This window comes from Teleopsis dalmanni, chromosome 2 (genome assembly GCF_002237135.1).
Source record: "Teleopsis dalmanni isolate 2A chromosome 2, ASM223713v2, whole genome shotgun sequence".
Classification (NCBI taxonomy): Eukaryota; Metazoa; Arthropoda; class Insecta; order Diptera; family Diopsidae; genus Teleopsis; species Teleopsis dalmanni.
The window spans coordinates 245,627,978-245,650,749 of record NC_051847.1 but is presented as its reverse complement, the minus strand read 5'-3'; the positions used below and the strand labels follow the sequence as shown (position 1 = coordinate 245,650,749).

At 30.6% G+C, this 22,772-nt stretch overlaps 2 protein-coding genes across 2 annotated transcripts in view; both read right to left on the bottom strand.

Moving 5' to 3' along the window:
• The window catches only part of LOC119677297 (kin of IRRE-like protein 1), a 14,765-nt gene extending 12,348 nt beyond the window's left edge, over positions 1-2,417 (bottom strand). Inside the window, exon 1 of the mRNA XM_038088568.1 lies at positions 2,411-2,417. Within this exon, the coding sequence (XP_037944496.1) occupies positions 2,411-2,417 (7 nt within the window). The remainder of the gene's footprint in view (positions 1-2,410) is intronic.
• A 268-nt stretch (positions 2,418-2,685) lies between these two features.
• Positions 2,686-21,849, bottom strand: LOC119684362 (synaptogenesis protein syg-1-like; the record flags this gene model as incomplete). Its single annotated transcript, XM_038098390.1, is given in 8 exon segments — positions 2,686-2,844; positions 6,072-6,235; positions 15,275-15,395; positions 15,505-15,616; positions 15,815-15,963; positions 18,631-18,825; positions 19,011-19,154; positions 21,615-21,849. Coding segments are annotated over 8 exon segments (1,279 nt in total), but the record flags the coding sequence as incomplete, so codon positions are not given.
• Positions 21,850-22,772: the final 923 nt, after the last annotated feature.

Below are 22,772 nucleotides of genomic sequence, written 5' to 3'. Positions count from 1 at the left end.
ACAACGTTCGCCAACCAAAAAGGATAATACGACAAGAACAAAAGCTAAAAATCCGCGCTGCGATTTTAGCTGCGAAAACTGAAAGCCACAAAACAACGAAATCGATGCTTGAATAAATCGAAAACGGAAACGAAATTTTTGTTTAAATAAAGAGTACCAGTGCTTCACAGGATTGCTGAAGTGCTGTTACGTGCGGAACGCTGTCCAAAGGAACAAAATCGAAAATCACGAAAAAATCCATATAGTTAAAACGAGCAAAAAATATTTATAACAGTTGAACGCATCCAGTGGCAAAGGAGCGCCATTGCTTAGAAGGACGACATAGCAATGCAAATATTGCAACGCGCAAAGGATACGTAAAGGACACGTATGAGTTATGCTAGTGTACACAAATATTTTACGTTTCAGATGATATATGCAGCGCTAGTAATCGAGCTACCGAGAAGCATATACGTATACAAAATTTAGCACAACACTAGAGCCTGCAAGCGTGTGTTTGGTCAATAAGCATCCTTAAGTTCGATGTATAGTTTTAAGCAGACTCCTTTCGCAACTGTAGTGGCGGAGGAAAAATCAGTTGTGAAGTGCGCTAAATACAAACCACAAATGGGGTAAGGTAAGTGCAGTCGATGAGTACCTTTTTTGTGGCTCGAAACTATTGTTTTGGCTTTTATTACTTTTTCTTTTAGGTTCTTTTTATTATTGTAGTTTTCATTGTTACTACATCATTGAATCTTTTTGAGAATGTAAACAAAATGCAATCCTTTTTTGTGGAGCTTTTAGTGTTTGTTTAGCCTTGATCGAAACTTTGAATATGTTTTCGCAAAAATATTGAAAAACATTGTTAAAATCATTTAGCCGAGTATTTTTGAAATATTTTTTAGAGAATTTTTTTAAGTGAGAGTCTGAGTCACTTTTTTACCAGGTTTCGCAAAAATTAGTTCAATATTTAGTTCTGATGTATACAAGGGTTTATTTCTATGGTAATATTTTATTTGATTTAGATTTTGCTATAATGTATTTCCAAATGTGCCAAAACAATACTTAGCTAACTTAGGGTTTCTAAGTGGTCTCATACCCTAATTTTAGGAACATGTTAGTTGTGCCAAGGGAGCTATTCATGATCAGGATAGCAATACTTAATTTAAAGAAACGATCAACGCTTTTAATTTTAATACTTGATATATCAAACAGACCACGAAGAGAGACTTTAAGAGAGATACACGTCTTCTGATGAATGCTGGGTTGTGATAGAGGAGATGAGTGATACTTTCCTCTTGTTCATTTTAGTCATAGCTACAATGACAGTTGTTGAAAAGTGATTTCAATCGGTGCTGGGCGAGCACGACTACATAGTTTCTCTATTGTATCGTACGACTGGTTTCTTTGGTTTTCATTAGAGATGAAACAACATTATTTATTAATTGTGTATTGTTCGAGTCTTTTACTTTCAAACAGTCTTTCTATAGTTTAATAAACTCCTGCTAATGTTTCCAAGTTTTCTAAAGCTTTTTAAATGATTAAATTTGCCTTAGAGTGAAAAACAAATTGCATAGCTTGAACAAAATCTCTTTCTATTGATTCATTTTTTCAAGTTTGGAAACATAACATACAATAGTTGATGAACGTTAAGTCTAAAGTTTACTGTGTCAAGGCTTGAGTGAATAAAAAAATTTGGAAAATTAAAAAATAGCGTAAAAATTGTAGACAGTTTTCATTTTATATCGCCAACGTTTTAAAGTTTTTTAAAATGACAAATTTGTATCTATAGCACAGGGAGTTCTACATAATCGGCATACTGAGCAAGCAATTTGTGCAGTTATTGATCGATTTCGCACTTATTTTACTCTGCCCGATTCGAAACCATCAACAATTGATTGTTTGGTGCTGTTAACATCTGGCTTAATCGATTTGTTGCAAAATCAGTTTGGTAACAACTTTATTTTCAGAAGTGGTCGTGTTAATTGGCCCCTCGTTAGTGCGATTTAACGTCTCTCTTTAAGGATTACTGTTTATGCCATTGATTTATGCTGACAAACAAGCAACTCCTGAAGCACCGAAAACTAATGTTCATACTACCATTGACGCCACACGACCACATTTATTGCAAAAAATTTTTAAAAATTGGACTGATCGAATGGACCATGTAACTCGTAGCCCCGGTGTACATATGCCGAAAATCATAAACAGGAAATAAATGCCATGAAATTATCAACCAGATTTAACAATGTTTGGGTCTTGTAATATTAATTTAAGTACTTATGCAGCTAAAAAACACTCGATATATATAAAATTATTTTTTGACCGTCGTGGTGATTGTGTTCTATAGAAAATAATGACTGATTAGCATTCTTCAGTCTAAACTTTCGTCAAAATATATTATCATATTATCTACATAAAAATATTATACATATCATCTTTAATACATATGTGAAAATATCGATGGTAGTATTGAGTTGAAGGGAATAAAGCCAGGTATTTGTAAAATTTGCATTATGTGTTATATGGTATATAAATACCATAGTTAACATATATGTGAGTTATACAGTAATTTTTTAAGCAGATTTAATTGCTAATCCTTGGTATAACATAAGATTTGATTTAATATATCAATTATAAACTGCAAATACAATTTCTAATAATTTTTAGGAATTTTTAATGTGATAGTTAGATTGTATATCTTACCGATTCCGTTGCCAGCCTCCAATCGCAATGAACCCCATTCCCAAGCTACACGATGTGGACGTGGATCAGCACACACAACCAGTGACATACTAGCTGGTTCTCCGCGTTTAATGGAAACTGTATGCAATGAAGGATGTAGGCGTAGTACTTGCGGTGCTCCTGAAAACAGCAAAAAGAAACAACCAATTAAAAATAAATGAATATACTATATTAAATTGTAGTTTTACTAGAACGCAGTGAACAGTGGTTTGTAGTAAATTTCAGTAAAACAAAAGAATAAATAGTCATCGCCAGGATGCAAAAACCACTACCAGCAACAAACCTGACTGCAGATTGGAGTTGAGCAAATGCAATTTTGCATTTCTGCTGCAGTGGCTGTTGTTGCTGGAAGATTTGTTGCCATTGAACTGCGTTGCTGCCAGTGTATCTAAATCAAAAACTCATTTGTGAGTTGCTGTAGGTGTACAGCTTAAGCCAAACGGCAAAGGTAAATTAATGGATAAGTGGAAAAAAATTACAAAATATTTTCTTAACAGTTTCATTGTGTACTTTAACGAGATAAGGATTTGCTACAAATTGCAGCTAAATCATGTACAGTATTTACTGAAAGCCATTAAAATCATTTGAGCAATACAAGTTAACGAGCTGTAGTGTTGGTCTTTTAATTTTGCACAATTGCTGTTCCTTTTTTTTCAAAGATTATTTTAATACTTTTTGAAGGAGACTTTTGCCTTCCAATGCTTTGTGGATAATAAAAAAGGAAAAGAATTTAAAATTTAAATTCAAATATGCTCGTCCTCCAACAGTAAAAACCAATGACAAGCATAAATTTATGGTAGCAACCAGCAACCGGCAACCAGCAACCAGCAACGAGTAAACTGTAAGTTAGCAACTCAGCTCATTGCCATGCTGCAAATGTTACTTGCAATGGCAATAGTTTATGCTGAGCACCTTTAGTCGCAGACGAGTAACAGCAATTCGTAAGCACAGAAAAGTAAAAGATACAAAATGCAGTAACTTCTATGCTACATTGCGGTTGCTTATATTTTAACTTTCAACTCCTCACCCTACCGTGCAATAAATGAGCTCCAAACATTTTTTATTGTAGTTTTTGCTTAAAAGGATTTTCAAGCTTATATCTATGTAAAGCTATAGCTTAGTAGTTATAATAAGAAGAAGAATAAAATTAGAAAAATATGATAGTCCAGAAGTTGTGGTTAGTAACAACAACAACAAATTGTAGTAACAACTACAAATAACAATAACAACAACAACTCAACTTAACTTCATACTCGTACATGGTCAGTTGAGCAGAAAATTTATTTTCCTGTTAGTTATTCCCAAAGGAGATGGAGGTAAAGGATACACTTCGTATGTTTAGATAAATTTTTCTCTGTTTGTTTTACACAACCAATACTTAATACATGTATATACTCATATACAAACAAATAACTGGAGTTGCCACCTGTTTTATATTTTTTATGTTATAAGTTTTTTTTTGTGGGAATGCTGGTCTGCTTCTTGTTGGTTATAAATTATGTGCGTTTAGCGGCTCAGTAGTAAATTTAAAAATTTTTCACTTTATTTGTACTTGAGTAACAAATTTGTTTATCTTTTTTGTGGTTAGTCTGGTATTGAAGTAAAGGAGTGTTAAATAGTTCAGATGCTTAGAATTGCAACGCAGTAAGTGCCGCTTACACACCGTAGAGACCATCAAGGATTGCCGTTTCAAATGTTTGAAACTCTTTTGGGTTAATAAAGAATTTCTATACATATGTATATTTATAATATATTTTTCTCTATCAATTTATTATTTTATCAAAAGGGCAAAGTAGTTTTCAACATTAAATTAAACTTATAAACATTTAGAATGCCTAATCTAGAATGGAAAATACTTTGGTATAATTTTGCAGCAGTTGTGAGTTTGGTACGGCATCGATTAGAGAAAGCTTAGATAAAGAAACGTTTTACTATAATATTTTTAGAGTTTCAAATACCCATCAAATTATTTCTATAAGATTTTAATGCTTTTTGTTCACTTTTGCTTCTTAAGTATCTTTAATATTTAATTAAAGATACAGCTCTCAAAAGTACACACCTATCAGAAATTTTTGCAACTTTAAAACAATATAAAAAGTCCGTTTTTATATAAAGAGCTTGGCATAAAATGAAATTTCGATTTAATCATAAGGCAAGGTATTACACCAGTTATCACTAATTGAATCATATCTTTAACCCACACTTTTAATATCGTTATATAATATAAAAGGGCTTTAATTCTCCACAGTAAAAGATATCATAAATATCTGCGATACATAAACCGCGAAAAAATCGACAATATATCAAATCACTAAATAAATCTACATCAGTTGCTATCGACAGTCATAGAATTATTATTCCCCAAACGTTTTACACTGACAATTGAAGTGAATAGACAAATTCTGAGTAAGTTTATAGACTAAGCGGAAAAATCCATTGAGCGTATGAATATAAAACGTATTTATAGATATTTCATAAATATATAGGCATTCCCGTTATGCCATAAAAGTCTTCTTCTCAAGAGTAATTATTACAATTATTACAGATTATTTACATCATACTTCTAAAATCATATCTATTCTCAAAGCACTCTTATTTAAAAATGGCAACGAGATTATATAATTTCATACTGTAGAAGCTGCGGAACCTCAACGTAGCATTGTAAGACCAATGCTATATCTCTTGTGTGTAGTAAACCTTCCACTTAATAAAGCACATGTGATGGACATATTTGGGGGCCATACAGTAGCCTTATCCATTGATAGTTTTCCAAGCAAAGCAACTGAAAAACTGTAGATGTACGTTACCTGTATCGATCTGTGGATAAAATCCAACTCCGTCCAGGCCACAATTTACTAATAGATAATCTAGTTGGTTGGCAAGTCACAAAAAATTTTATACAATACAAAAATTCTATGCAATTTACAGGTTGTAGTAAAATACTAAGGAATTTGCCTGAATAGTAAATTGATATGTAGAACTCATATTCTCAATAAATGGAAAGTTTTTGGTCTGAAACTTCAAAACTTCTTATTAGAAATTATTAATTTTTATTATTTTATTCTAATTTATACAAATGTACTAAAGTTTAACTTGAGTTATGGATTATAAGTATGTAGGATTTTAAATATGGCTATATGAACTCATGTAGCTAAGCACTCAAGAACTCATACAGCTACAACAACTCATATATGAGCTAAGAACTAATTTCATTTGAAGTTAAATTTTTAAATTTAACAAAGAAACAGGTTTTTGTCATGGGTTATAAAATTTTAATTTAGAGTTTCGAAGTAAATTAATTAATTAATTAATTAAATTAATTTCGAAGTAAATATTTTGTTACTTACCTACAACCTGCAGTGATACTGGTTCAGATACTGCAACTCTTTCTTGTCCATTAATGTAGCTAGTAGCTCGGCATTCATAATCTCCTTGATAATCGTATGTTACATTATCTATTACTAAACGAGATTCATGACCACGTTCAACATACTTAGCCCCTCGTGAAAACCTGTAGGAAGAAATTATGAAGGATGTTAGTTCACATAAAGTTATTTATTTAAATGTTAAAATAGAAAAACTTTTATTTAGCATTTAAAAAAATTTTATAATAACTTTCATTTGCATAATATAATACTATGCAGATACAATAGTTATACTAAAAGCTTTTCGTGGTTCTTATTTTGTAGCAGTGTTTCAGGGAGATATGATAAACTGAATTATCATCCAAGGTCCTACACGTTTTGTTTAAGGATTGTCATTTTATGAAATGGATTCTTTTTTTGTAAAAATAAAAATTAAACCACAATCGTTGAAAGTGGTTTAATTATGTAAATATCAACAGATGTGACGATTTTGGGTAGGTACATTTCGCATCGATTACATCTGCAGTAAAAAGGCTTATTTTTCATTTAGTTAATATGTCGATAAACAAAAGTGTAACATCTGGTTAGGGAAAGCAGACCTATGCATCTCTTCACAAAAACTCACTCTGTGGTGTAGTATTTAGTCTGAATATCTGATGGCCTGTTACGTTTTTGAATAGGACGATCATGTGATAAAAACGTCAATTGTAATCGTTACAATCGGATTACTAAATTTTTTTTAAAGTGAAAATGAAAACATTGTGGTAATAGTGATGTAGTTTCACCAAGACGTTGCCATAAGTTCGTTCTGTTTTATAACGTTCTGTTTTAGATATTTTGAGTGTGAATATTATAATGACGTCTTGATAATATGATTGGGATATATAGTACTATAAAATGTTCCGTGAAGAACACGTAAATAATGTTGTACTCCCTCGTTAAGGGCAAGGTTCAAACAATTTACTTGAATAACGTGTTAATTAACGTTTACTATCAGAACAACAAGATTAATAACCCTATATAATTAAAGAAATCTATTTAAAATATTTGGTAGATAATGGGCGAGTTACGGTTACGGGTTATTATATGACAATAACAGTTTGTAATGGTTTGTAAAGTGTACTTTTTTGTTGTTTAATACCTTTGTTAGATTTTGTCTTTGATAATATCATTAAGATTATTAAGTTCTAAATTCTTTTTAACTTTTATATTATTAAATAAAAACTACGAATAATTACTTATTTCGGAAAGTTGATGGATATCTACTGACCTGCCATTGCAAAGAACAATTCTTAAATTTAAAATTCTGTTTTACTGAGTTTCATTAAGGCAAAAAATAAATGAGATTTCTTTCAAATGAAATATTTCAAATCTCTTAGAAATCTGCGGTTATTCTACATACTATATCAACGCACAAATTGAATTCTATTCAAAGATTTATATGTTGATAATAAAGTTGATTCTTTTGCATTGCATTTCTCTATTTGCAGCCATAAACGTTTAACTTCTTTCATTGCAACTTCAATAAATTTTAAATCTACTTGCAACAATCACCAGTGCGTAAATATCTTTTGCATAAAAAAGCAATATTTATTATGTTTGCTTCTATGGCACGTTCAGTGAAAGACTGTCTCATCAAGAATCCGATGCTTTTCATCAATAATTCTGTAGCTTGTGTAGTATCTTGTCGATGAAGAAAGTATAAAAATATTAATAATACTCGTAATATCATTGAGAACATGCATCAACAAAGAGTAGATGAAAATCACATGAGAAATATTAAATCGGAATATTAAAATTTGTATGCATTTTTTGTCTTCTATTTACTTTGTAAAAATTACACATTGAAGGCGAAATAGATGCACTTGTAGAGCAGAATTGCATATGCGATAAAAGCAGTAGAAAGATATAAGGTAACATATATGAAATATATGAAAAATAGATAGTTTTATTGTCTGAAAAATTTTTTTTATCAAAGTACTCTTTTGTAAGCTATATAATGCTTTGTTTAATAGAATATTGCAATTCCAAGAATTAAAAAATGCTTTAAAAATAATTTAATAAAATATCTTCTACTAAGTTAATAACAATTATATATTATTATTAACTACTATTTGGACAAATATTATTACGTTTTTTGTAAATTCATTATTATTATTTTTATTTGTTCTCGCTTTTTGGAAACCAAGCCTTCTCTTTGGTGAGATGTCTGTATATCCACTACAATTCTAATATTCTCGTTTTAAATAATTGGTATGAATAATAAGTCAAAAATGCTTTTATTTAAAATATTGTTTGTTGTCTGTAACTTGATTGAATATCCATCAAAAAGTAGCTAATTAAGTCGAATAATACTTTAGTGCCTTGAGAGCTCACATGCTTTCCGTCGTTCCTTACATTTCTCATAAAACTGAAATCATCAATTAAGTTACCAACATTTAAATGACTTCTGAGTTGTAAATCCCTGACGTGCAACAAGACAAATTTTATACATTAATTTTATCTCATTACTGTACAGATATGTGGCAAGCCCCGCACACACACGCTCTCAGAGCAAAGTATCTGTGTTTGTTTGTAATTGTGTTAGTGTGTAGCGAATGAAATTGAAAAATTGCAATTTCAAATCACGTAAATAAGAATGACAGTAAAATTTGCTAAAGAAAAGCAACAACAGCAGCAACATTGCTAGCAATATACTTGACAGCAGCAACAAAGCGGAAAAGGTGCTTTGATTTCTACTTAATTTAAGTTGAAAGCACGCAGAACTTAAGCAAAAATGAAGAAAAGTTTTTTTCATCTGGCAGCTCCGCACACTAATAGTTGCCACATGAGGCTTTGTCTGGCACACATAAAAAACTTTTAATTTTTATATTTATAATGCGTTTTTCTTAAAGATTCTTTTTGCTTTTTCCATTTTTAATTTCTTCTTCTTACATTTTTAACTTCTGCTGCTGTTGCTATAGAAATTAAATGGCAATTGAGCAGCAACAGCAGCATAAAACTTTTTATCAATTCTCAGAATTACACAGATACTTCAGTTATGGATACACACATATATATTCGCACTCGTATGAAATGTTGAAGAAAATGAATGCTTCAAAAGTTGCTGGCAAATTGGTTGTGAAATATGCAACATAATAAAGATAGATATGCAAGACAGCATACCAAGCCAATATAGAATCTTTTAAAGGAACATATTATATGGGAAAGGATTTTTATTTATAGTCGTACTTTACAGTTTATTTACTTGTGTATTGAAAAAGGCATTTGCAAAAAGTAAAAAGTATTTCAAATTTATAATCATACATAATAATATTGTGAGTATCTTTTGCAATGCTAAAAAGTATTCAAGTTTTTTTACTTACTTTTATTGGATAAGTACACCACCACATATAGTATATTTTTGTTTAAGAAAGACATACAGAATAACTTCGATGACATTAATGTGATTTCCCATTTCATATACAAAATACCATTTGATTCAAGTACATGTAGGACTATGATATGGGGAACTTAAAAACACTAATAAGGTCATTATAAATTTAATAATATTAATCACTTGAATATGGTTGAATTTATAAGACTTGTTAAAGAATATACCATTTTAAGTACGCAAAACTGTGAACGTTTTTTATACAAGCAGTAGCTGATTTTTATTAAAATTCTTCTTAGTCCTAGCAGCAATATCATCACAAGAAACACTATAAAGTCAACTAATAATTTTAAAGTATAATAATATCCACTACTATGTTAGAACATATTACTTAAATTATAGTTCTGTGAATTTGTTTAATTCTAGCAAATAGTCTAGCTTGGATACTACTAATAAGGCTATTAAGACGACATTTTCAAAATTTTCTGTAACGTCGTACTGCAATAGTGATCCAACAATGAAGTCATTTCCCACACTATTAGAAAGTCAGATGGTAGCACAGTCATATATACACTTACAGAGAAATGAGGAGTGCTGAAAATCGCAGAATTGATAGAATCTGAATCAGTCGCCAACGACTGGGTTTATTTTAAAACACTAGGAAGTAAGAGCGATATTATACTGACACAAATAGCTAGGAATAATGTACAAATTTTTATGAAATTTCTACTTTGAGAATTTGCAGAAGAGATATGGTTAATAAAATAAGGTTTCTTAATAAATTTGTAACGTTTATTGTTGAAACCAGATGGTTGACAAGTACGAGTAATGAATAAGAATATGAGAGATATTCCCATAGTATCTGATTAAATCTCAGGTATAAATTGCTTAATCGTTGGGACTGCCATATTACTAATAATAACAAATTCTACTATAAACCATTCCCGACATTCTAATTTAGTGCGTGTAAGAGTGGTGGCTTTGTAGCATAAATAATATTTTACGACACAACTATTATAAATTTAAGTAAATTAGAGAAAAGATATAAAATCGCTTGCACTTAAATTATTTAGGACAATACCTTATTTAGATAGGCATTTTTAATAATTTTAATTATTTATACATAGAATATGATATTTCAGAACGTGGCAACATATTATGTTATAATACATGGTTCACATGATTGAAAGAAATAAAAACATATACTTAATTGAATGTCAGTATATGTGAATAGCGGTTTATAGCATGAATAGTGGTTTATAATATGAATAGTTCACGTACTAATTAGTTTATATAACCGATCGCTTACTGTAGTGAGGGCCCGAAAGAACATTTTTGTGGTACATATATTTTTGGGATTGACAAAGTTTCTTCGTTACATAGTATAGTAGGCAAATGTCAAAAGTTCAACAAAATAAGAGCAGTACTTAACACGTTCCTATGAAACGTCTCTACCGACCTTTGGTATACTACATTATATTACTATTTAATGCTGTCATACCATTGTTTTTAGTGCTGCTATTTAGCACTGTCGCTGTCGTTTAATTTAACGCATATCCTTGAGTTAAGGAGAGTATGAGTGTATGCATAGGTGGAGTGAAGTATTAATTTTAAAATTTAAGCAAAATAAATTAAAGTTTTCTTAATATTTGTAGTGTTTTCTACTAACTGTTTTTTATTATTATTTTTTTTATTGTAATATTTATAAATATTTAAATATTACTTTGTAATCAGATCATTTTTATTATTTCCGTGATTTACTTTAATAAAAGACATTGAGGATTAGTTATTTTTTGATGGTTACCCTGTTTTAAGAATATTTTTATATTATTTAAAGTTAATTTTTTTTGATTACAAAGACTCAGGTCATAATTCTGCCTTAATCCAATTACATTTGCATTACATGTTGATTTGGACCAAATTTATCAGCATTTTTTTTTAATACATTTTTTGCCAGAAGAAAATTGACATTTAATTTCTGATAAACACGCTCTTCATTAAGTCAACACTTCGATATGCTTCCTGAATTTATATGGAATTGCTTATGTTTTTATTCAAAGAATGTAGAAAGATTTATACACAAATACATACGAGTACGAGAAACGTTTCATTGAGCGAGTAAGCAAAACCGCAAGAAGTCAATGTATAAGTGCACATACATTTCCAATGCATACTCTCCTATACACAGCGAAACAAAGCAAAATAACTACACGCACGTATACGAAACATGATACAATGAGAGTGGCAGTAAAAAAGGCAAAAACAAAATAATAAACTGCAAAATAATTGAGAAGACGAAAACGAAATACAAGAAAATGAATGCCTTTGGGTGCTCTCTTGTTACTGCCTTGCATGCTAATTAACTGCGTTGGTGGTAATAATTTTCCAGCGACAATTCTGTAAAGCCGTATAACATTTTAAGCAGTGTAGCGGTAGCTAACAAGCAACAGCCAAACCAACTCTCAACCGTACCAATGCCAACCGATGTAACACGCAAACAACCCAAACAATTAATGCAATTTTTTCTTCTTATTACTCTTTTTCCTTCATTAAATATTTCTGTAAAAAATTTCTTGCACGACTAATTAAAACGACACTGGCATTGCTTGCTGCATGTGTCTTTATATGAACTTCTCTCAACAAAAGACAATACGACAATAATAATAATGAAAAATACAGTGGAACTAACAATAATAGGAAACGTTAGCGGGAAAGGGATGTGTTTATATGTTTCTTTTTACGTGCGAGTACAAGCAGTAACAAATCCAAAAACAAAATTACACAGAAAATAAAAATATATTGCATAAAAGAAAAACTCATTAGCTTTCAGTGAAACCAGCACTGTTATTGTTATTTTAACTTTTTTATCTTTGCTTTATTTTGATTAATTTAATTTGTATGTATGTGTATATTTTCTTTTGTACAATTGCTCTTCCTTGTGCTTGTTCCTATAACTTCATGTATGTGTAATAAGAAGTAAAATAGTGCAAAGTTGAAGTCATCTTGGCTTTGCTGTGGATTAAAGGGGTAGCAGCGGGAATTGCAGATAATACACACAAGCTAATATTGTGTGTGAAAAATTATATGGTTTATGTAAATAGAATTATTTAAGCGGTGTACTTTTGTGTGTTTAGTGCTTTTGTACCGTACGCAAAAAGTTACTCATACGACCTATAAACCAGCTGAAATTAATTCAATTAAATGTAGGAAGTATTAAAAAATAAAAGATATTATGTTCAGTGTGTGTGGTTTAATTATATTCAGAAGATTATAGACGAATAAATATAAAATCACAATTTTATAATTATATTAATTATTATAATATAATAATATAATTAAATAATTCGAATTTTTTAAAAATTGTTTGAAATTTAGTTATAATTTATAAATTCTCCAAGTTTTTCTTTTAATAGTATATTTAATAGAATAAAACAGAATAGGTATTTATTTAAGTGTGGATAAAAAATATTAATTTAAAAATATATGTTGAGCATAAATATGATATAATTTATTTTTTTTAAAAGTTTGGTTAGTTTTTTTATTTAAAATATTGTTCGAATAATATACCGACAGCAAGTGATAATACTCTAAATACTATAATGAAATATGGCAATACTATATTAGCATCAGATAAATCAAAATATGAACATTTAAATTCTAAGTAAACATCTTGATATAGTAGGAACTATGTAAAAAGTGGCTAAACACGAGAATAAGCCCTTTAATTTCCATATTTCCATTATATATCCGTGGTGCCATTTCACGTTTTGTTTGTGTTGAAATTTTGAAATGTACAAGGCAAAGTCGCCGGAATTTTGAATTGAAAAGAAAATGTTTTAGCGGAAATGCTGTGGTGCACAAAATTTCTTCTTCTTCTTCTGGTGTTTTTTGAATTCAGTTCTATGGCACATAAGCTCGCTCTAACCGCCGATATATAGAGAGACAAACGAAAGGTTAACGAACCATCAGCGTCAGTTTAGAGTAAAGTCTAAAGGCGGGTGTTGGCTGAAAGAGAGTATTTCAATAGCAGGGCAGCGTAGATAAATCAAAAAAAAAACAAAAATTTTGAATAAGAAAAAAAAATTGTTGTCACGAACTAATGGCAGAAGACAGCTTAGAGCAGCAAAAAGCGCGTTGATTCTATGTAAATGGAAATTTGCAGTTCGTTGCGCATTTGAAGCCCTTCAGCGATTTTGGCTCTTTGGCAGGCAAATAATGACGGAAGGCGTATATCTCACAAAGTGAATGCGGTTTGTTGTCGACACATACATATATATAAACACACACACACACATACAAGCACAAAGTATAACTCAAAGTACCTCCTCCATAAAATTTAATGAAAAGTTCCGCTACCCGGTCATTTTTATTCAACAATCCATCTCCATATCGTTGAATTTAAATTATTATAAGGTACGAAGATTGTTTGATGTTTTCCTTAATCAAGGCATCTTTTGTTAGAAATTAACTTGAAGTGATTATTATGTATAGTAAGCATGATTTAATAAAATATATTATAAAATTTAATTCTGTTCAAGAATTTTTGAACGTGCTTAGTGTTTTCTGAACTAATGAACATATATAAGACACAGATATAGCTGGTCAACTCTAATTTCATTACAAGTTCTAGAACAATTGTGGAATAAATTTAATGTATATTTAAAACTTTTAAATATAAAGGTAATTCCCTCAAGAATATAATATCCTGGAATTAGGAATTTGGGGTAATTTGCGGTTCAGCCTTATTTTGGTTATTAAATAACCAAAAAAAAATAACGGGTTATTTATTTCTTAATGCTGAGAGAAAAGAACGTCGTCGTTCACAAAACTAAAATCAAATGCAAAAAGTATGGATCGTATTTATGTTTCAAAACGTATCGAAAAGTTAAGAAAACGTATAGAATATTTATCAGAGAAAAAAACTGAACAAAAATTCATTAAATTCAACAAAAAGTTTACAAAATAATTTCGTTTATTTAATAAACTAGAGGCTTCTAATACCTGCTAACTTCTCTCGCTAACCCCCGTTATACTACCTATTCATATTCAAGAATGTGTATGTGCTTTTAATATTCTCTAGAAGGGACATCAAATTTTGTTCCACTTTTAAAGTTGTTCAAAAAATTTGACGTCTCGTCTCGAGAATGTGAAAAACACATACATATTGCTGAATACGGAGAAGTATGTATGAATATAACGGAGATTGGCGAGTGAAGTTTGCATGGGGTAGAGTCCTCTACCCCATTTATTAAAAAGACGAAATTACTTGGCGTTTATTACATATAACTTATGTATTAAAGTTAATAATCTGTTAAATATTATTGACAACTAATTAACATAAACACATTAAGATAACTTTTTCTACATCCTAAGAAGAATATAAAACCTCTACTAAAGAAAACTATCCGTTAAATAAAATTGAAATAATTGGTGTTTTTAATATCTTAAGCAACTTCGTTTCAATGAAGCAATAAATCTTACTACATATCCCTCGTAAAATCGTAAATATTGAATACCTATTTCTCATCCCAGTCTATGTGGCTTTAGCCGAAATTACGTTTGTTGTTTGTGAAAGTTGCTTCAAGCTCTAACATTTAATTGGTGTCAATGAATATTTATTACAAGCGTCCTGGCGTTGATACGGCAAGGACCTTATCAGATATGCAAAGATTTGTCTAAGTTTGCAAATATATATCTACTCGATTTAAGCACAGTGTTTGCTTTTAAGGATATTGTACAAAAAAGTTAAATGAAAAAGGATTTCCATTCAGTTTCCATATAACGTCGCTGAACAGAGTTGCACAGAACTTACCGTTGTACCCATTTATATGTAGGCAGAGGATTGCCATCAGCCACACATTCAAAGGCAGCAGGACTAAATAGCGGCGCGGTAGTGAGACGATCCGGACCAGCTGAAATAATTTTCGGTGGATCTGTGAAATGTTGAGAAAATGTTTTCAAAGTAAATAAAGTTCAAATTGCACAATGGAAGCGCAAAATAAATCTATTTTCGATGCATTGCGCCTTTCAAAACAAACTCACATTTCACATCCAACTGCACAGAAAGTTGCTCCGATGTGCCAACAGAATTTTGTGCTTGGCAGGTGTACAAGCCTGCATCGCGACGTCCGACTGGGCGTAGCTGCAATGTTTCCTGGAAAATAAAATGAAATCAAAATAATTTACATTTCGTGAACAGAAATTACTGGTACGTTTTAGTGAAGTTATATTAGAAAGAGGCTGAGGTTGGTGTTTTTGACTAGAGCAGTGGTGGGTGGTGTCTATGGAATTGGGCGAGGATAATGCTAAAAGTTGGCACTAATGCATTGTAAATCATAAAATTCTGTTTTACCTGTAAACTGGCAATTTCCGAACGTCCTGCACGTCGCCATACGATGCTCGCTGGCGGATTGGCATCTGCAACACAACGCAGTATAAGCGCATCTTTATCTTCCTCCAGGTCGATTTCCGGCGAGCCAATTAAACGTATAGTTGGTGCATCTATAGGAGTAACCAGAACAACAACAACATTGTGAAATCGTGAAATCGTGACAGCCAGCAGTATTAAATCAAAATAAAATAAAGTAAACGATGTGAAATGAAATAAAGGCATTTACATTTAATTTAAATGATGCAAAAACGTTGGATTACTTTTGACTTTAAGCTTAATTAAATCTACTCTGAGCAGGATTGATATAGCACAGCACACAAGGAACACGTAAAAAATATATAAAAATTTGTATCTGTAGTATCTTGAGGGAAATACCGAATGGCGCTGCTGTTGGAAGTGATTATGATAAAAATCTGAATTACGTTGATAAGAAATTAAACTAATTGAATTTGCGGAAAATTGAAAATATACAAATTGCATTAGTTCACAGCTAAAAGCCGAAAGGAAGAGGAAAAAATTAAAACTTTCCCGAGAAATAAAAATATTTATTTATTCGCTCTATGAAGATTTTTTTATAGAAGCAGTAAAAAGGAAAAGGCCTATATTTAAGGCTGTTTTTAGTTGCACGTGCTTCATTTTTCACTCATTTTTAATTCGATGTTGATTTGGGTTTGCTTTACAAATATTTCTTGATGGGATTAAAATGTTTCTCTATTCTGTCAGAAAATATTTCGATTGAAATGTTGTGCAGCAATGCAAACTTATGTAGCTTGAACCTCTTGATTAATTTAAACTTTGGCAAGCATTAGCTTAGATACTTTGATGGCCTTTAAGGGAAGTACACAACAATTTAAGCAGTTGCTTTGGCCTGGAAATTGTCTTTAAATAAAGTAAGTGTAATTAAGAATATTTATTAAGAAGTGGGACTTAGAAGAGATTTAATTTGTAAAAAGGAAAACAATTATATTTTGAAATATTTCGATGATTGACGTAGTGAATCATAGAAGAGAATAAACACTGAGGTTAAAAGACTATAATAAGAGTTGTAGAGAGTTATTGTGAACTGTAATATTTTCGGTGTTTGAAGAGTCTTATGGTCTAATTAAGGAGACACCGAATGGGCCAAAACGGATACACAATCTAAATCATTTCAACGATCAAAATTAGTATCTATCTTTATACCTATATATATATATATATATATATATTATGGTGACCATAAAATGCATAACGCATCAAAAAAGTTTAGAATTTCCATAAGAATTTTCATATCCTCTCATTAAAATTGTTTGATTATTCAAAAAACTATTACTAAACTAAACCATGTATATACATATGCATTACGTAAAAATGCATTAATTCTAGAAAAGTCAGAATATCGTACAAAACTGGGATCAGGTCTGAAATTGAAGCTTCTTATTAATTAGATGAGGTTTATTAAGCTTTAATTTTATTAAAATATTAATATAAATAGTTTTAAAATATCTGCCACAGTTATAATCAAATTAGTTTTAATTTTATTAGCGTGTTATGTCTAAAACAAGATACAAATTATTGAAATGAGTTTTTAATTAAATATATTATATAGTCAAGTCCGTATTTTATAGCGATTTTTATAGAATTTTCATAATGTTATAATAATTTTATTAAATTGTGCTGAAATAATGTGTATTTGGTGTAATATAATCTAGAGCTAATCGAATACTGCGTCTTTATAGCAATCCACTGTTAATTCTTATCGTATACATAAAACTATTTTTGATTCATATATTAGAATATATATATATATATATATAAATATATATAAGTAACATATATGTATAAGATATTATAATACTACAAATATTATAAAATGCAAATCATATATATACGTATATATATAAGTATATGTGTTATATTTAGTCACTTCGCAAGACGAGTTTACTTAAGACTAACTTTATTTTTAAAATCAATTCTTAAAACTAATACAATATTAATGTATAGAGCTTTTAAATACTAATATAATATTAATGTATAGAGCTTTTAAAGAGGGCTCTATATACTTCGTTATAATAGTTATAACAATATGTATAAAATATTATAATACTACAAATATTATAAAATGCAAATCATAGTCCATTATAATAAAGTCTACAATATTATACTGAAATAGTCTTAAAAATATTGTGAAATAAATTGCTTTTGTAGTAGAGCGATTACAAGAAATGGGCTAAGATTTGCCCATATACTCTTATAAATGGTATAATAGTGCAAACAAATCAAAACTGCACTTCTTTGTTTACATCTTAAAGAAGAATCTATAATAACAGACACAATCGATAAATATTATAGAAGTGGGAGCCTTTATAGATCTTAAAAGAGGGATATATACTAATGATTTGAAATAATTTCTAAATATGAATCGATTATTAGATATTTATTTTATTAGATATTTTATTAGATATTTATTATTTATTAGATATTTATTATTAAAAAATTTTGAAAGCAAATGTAAACTAGCTTATAAAGTATTCAATTTAATTTCATTTCACTTATATATGTATACTATACGTTTATGTCCTTTATGTCAAATAAACTACAGATAATATGAAATATATATAAATACATTAACTCCAAGTAGTTATCATTAAGTAATTTTCTACTTAAATGTTGTTCAGCTGTTGGAAACTACTTTTTACTCCCTTTTTAAAAGCAAGTAACTGAATTCTGAACTATAATGTCCTTAACCCTACATACTTAATGTCATGTATATTTCATTGCAATAAGTGCAGACTTACATTTGATGTCCATACGTGCTTCCACTGCCACCGATTTGGCTAAATAGGATTCATGAAAGGCTAAGCAACGTAATATATCGCCATGACGTTCACGCATAGCTGATATCTGCACTACTGACGTAGCAGACCAAGTGCGTGTATTGTCCGGTTCAGTATTATTCGTCTGCGGATGAATTGGCGCAATTTCTTTGTCACCTAAGAAGTAGAAAAACAAAAAAAAATTGTTAAAAAAAATAGAGTTTACATTTTTTTAATTATAGTTTAAGCGAAAATAATTGACACTAACTGGAACGCCAATGTAACTAAAATTGCAAGTAAAATGATAATTAAAGTGGCGATAACAATAACAATTAACCAAGAAAATAACATGTTGCACTTACCTAGATACCATTTGAGTGTGGCTGGTGGATTACCATAGTGGGAAACACATTTTACAGTAGCCACAGCACCCGAGTCGACTGTTATATTGTGGCTTGGTGGCACATGAGTACCTTCGTATTCGAGGCGTGGTCGTTGCGGTCCAACTGCAAGAGTAACAAATATAGACAAGCAGAGTATGTATTAGTATTTAATTATCGTATCAAAGTACAGTACGTACGAGAGTGTAATGCGAGAGTATAGTACAAACGAATTGTAAGTTGCCAAAAAAAAGCAGAGCAGGGTTGACAATGCAAGAAATTTGCGGTGACATGTACTGTAATAATTGTCATGTAGTTCCCACATAACACGAAGGTACCGTCATAGTAACGCTTTTACTGTATTTAGAGAAAATGGCACATTGCCATGCATTGCATCTATGTCTGTTTCGTAAAGCTGGATTGCATTCTAATTAGTACAGTAGTTGGTATATTGAATGTGGGAGTCTATCTCGAAGATTGCTTATGGTCTGTTGTTGGAGGACAACTACATGCAGTGCAGCAAACACAAAATTATACTTAACACAGTGTTGGTAATCAGAGCCAAGTTAATTGCTCACAGCCATACTCGACTAATGCTGAAAGATTGCTTTTGTGGTTACATAAATATGCTGCAAAATTTGATTACTGAGAAAAGGAATGCAATGCCGGTTCATGTGACTCGAAAAGAACGAGGATAATATTTACTTTACTATTCATATCTTTATTACACATATAATTTATTTTAAAGTAAAATAAAATGAATAAGATTGAATTCATAGTAGTAATAGAAAAAGAAACTGAGATTACAGTTTTCATGTTTTGTATTATTTTAAGAACATACGAAATTATTATAAGTAATTGTAATTAAGTAAATTGTTGGAATTAGCAAAGTGAATCTACTGGTTTGGAATAGCACTTGCAATTGGTCGAGGTAATTTTTTGAGCTCGAATCTATATGATATGCTTGTCATTAAAATGAAATCAGAAATGAAAGAGAATTGGAGTAAAAAAACTGATAGAGGAATGTAATAAATATACAAGATTTTCGTGTATTCACTATTGTATATGGAATTATACCGACGAAAGTAAGATCGTTTTAGAAGCTTTCTGACAATTGTTGTTCCTTTAATAATGGAGTCAACAGAAATAGTACTGTTGAGATGAAATTTATTTTGTGAGAAAAGTTTGTCAAAAGACAAATAACTTTATTTTCTTTGATAGCAAACTGATTTGTTAATAATTAAAATTGTCAACAAAGTATAATATTTTATTAAAATATTCGTAATAAGAAAATGTTTACATGCGTAGTTTTAATGTGTTGAAATATTGGTATACAGTAATCCCCTTTATAGAGCAGTAGATTGGTTCTGCGTTATAGGGGTATTCCCGTATACCCCGTATAAACATGTGCAAAGATACGCGAAGCTAGTTATGAACTGTATAAATCCCCGCATTATATGGGGGAATTCCCGTGTTATACGGGTGATTAAAATGCGTAAATGAAAGCGCGTTATAAGGGAACCGAGTTATAGGAGAGATTGCTGTATTTAACTTTATTGAAAATCATTCTCTTCCTGATCTCGGGAATTGTTCTTTTATTTCATCAATGTATTTTCATGTATATATATTATGTCTCGTTTATGTATTATTACAGATAGATCGAATAAACAGAAAAAGTTTATTTATTGACGATGGCTTTCAAGTATATTGTTAAAATAAATGAACTGTGGACGTTCGAAAAAAATAATATGTCACCTAGAAAAAATTTATAGATATCTTATCGATAGTAATGCGATTACGGTAGTCTTTTGTTTTTAAATAATTTAAATTAATTTTGATATTAATGGTTCTTTTCATCTATTAGATAAAGAATAAAATATTTGTGATCTAATACATTATAAACACTTTCTTATGGGTAGATAGATAAATGTATTCAAAAATGCATGGAACCCAAATCACCCGGTTGTAGTGGAATGGAAAACCACAGATCAAGTAGGGCGGTCATTGTGCCTAGTATGACTGATATTAGTTTACAGGCTTCTCATTATCAAGCAAATTTTCTGAAACTACTAACTTTAGTAATAACTGCGTACTAATTATAATGAATCTCTGGTAATAGCAGTTAATTATGCTCATATTGTGTGAATATTAGTATTATATATAATTATTTCCAACTGAGTAAAAAAACACTTAAATCGTTTTATATTACTCCATTTGATATTTCAATATCTTAATATTTTGCGGCACTGAAGTTCAACTATGGTCGCGGTGCTCTGTTCCATTGGGAGCTGGTACCCTGTTTATTTTTATTCTATTCTATATTGATATTTGCATATATTCTAAGCATTTCAATTTCAATGTTCTTCATTACAATAATACACGATTTGATTACTACGGGTGCAACTATATTTACTTGCTCTGGGTTTATGTGTGGCATATTAATCAATCGCTGTTTTCCAACCGAAACTAACAGGATAAGCATATTTCACGTCTGTTTTATTATCCCTGCTATGGATGTTTATGGCAATTTTCTTAACATAACATTGACATAAAATTTATTTTCAACTAAAAATTTTCTCTACTTACCACGTACAACTAATCGCACTGGTTGACTGGTTAAAGCGTCTTGCGTTGTAAAATCACTTGCTGTCACCTGACACTCCCAGAGGCCATCATCAAAATCCAATGTGGCCGAACGTATCCACAATGAACAGTCACCGCCAATCTGCATCGGTGGCGGATGCAAGTCCAAAGACAAACCATTGCTTCCGCTTGAAGGACGTGCGGCCCATTCGTATTTCTTGGCATAAATGCCAACAGGCTGCGTGCATCGAACAGCGCCAAGACAGCAGAGACACACAATCACAGGAAAAGAGAAAGAGAAAAAGAAAAAAAATTAAATTAAAAAGTAGAAATAAAAATAAAAGAGAATTGTGAAAATTGTGGGAACACAATGAATTCAAATCTACATAGTTTCTTTCTGTGTACGAGCGAGCATACACAAGTACGAGGTGGCAGCATAGCCTGATTCACTAACTAGACAAGGCATGGCAAGACAACGCAAGGCAAGCGGTCTATATGAACTTAGTTAAATGTCTTTTACTGTTGTTGGTGTTTTTGTTTTTATTTTGTATTTGTTTTTGTTATAATGTCTATCATGCAGAATTTTGTCTTGTTTTGTTACATGTTCAGCATGTTTATGATTGTGGGTGTAGTTGGCATTTTTAGTTGGCTTTGGTTGCTTTTAATGTTTGTTGTTGTTGTCATTGCTGTTGATGAAGCTGATATATATGCTAGTGTGTGTTTGCTGTTGCTTTTTTAAGCATTACCATTTCTTTCAACTTTAACTCAGCTGTGTTGTGTTATATGCTGTACTGTGTTGTGCTGTGTCTTGTATCCGAAGTGAAGCTTGTGTACGTGTTAGTATCATTTTTTATTGCATTTTATTGTGTTTTATTTTGTTATCTATCTTTTGTAATTTTTTTGTTTGTTAGTTTATTGTAATTGTTGTTATTGTTGTTATTGTCATTGCTGTTATGGTTGTCGTATCGAGAATTTTAGAATTAGTTTGTTTGCTAATTGGAAATTAAATTACAATTAGTGTTGTGAGCAAAGTTCAGCTACTGCTCGCTACTGTTTGCATATTGTACGGTCCTTGTTGTTGTCATCGCTGCTGTTAATGGTGTTGTTGTTATTTAATTGAAAATGCTATGCAGCATTTAAAATGTTTGTAATTCAGTAAAT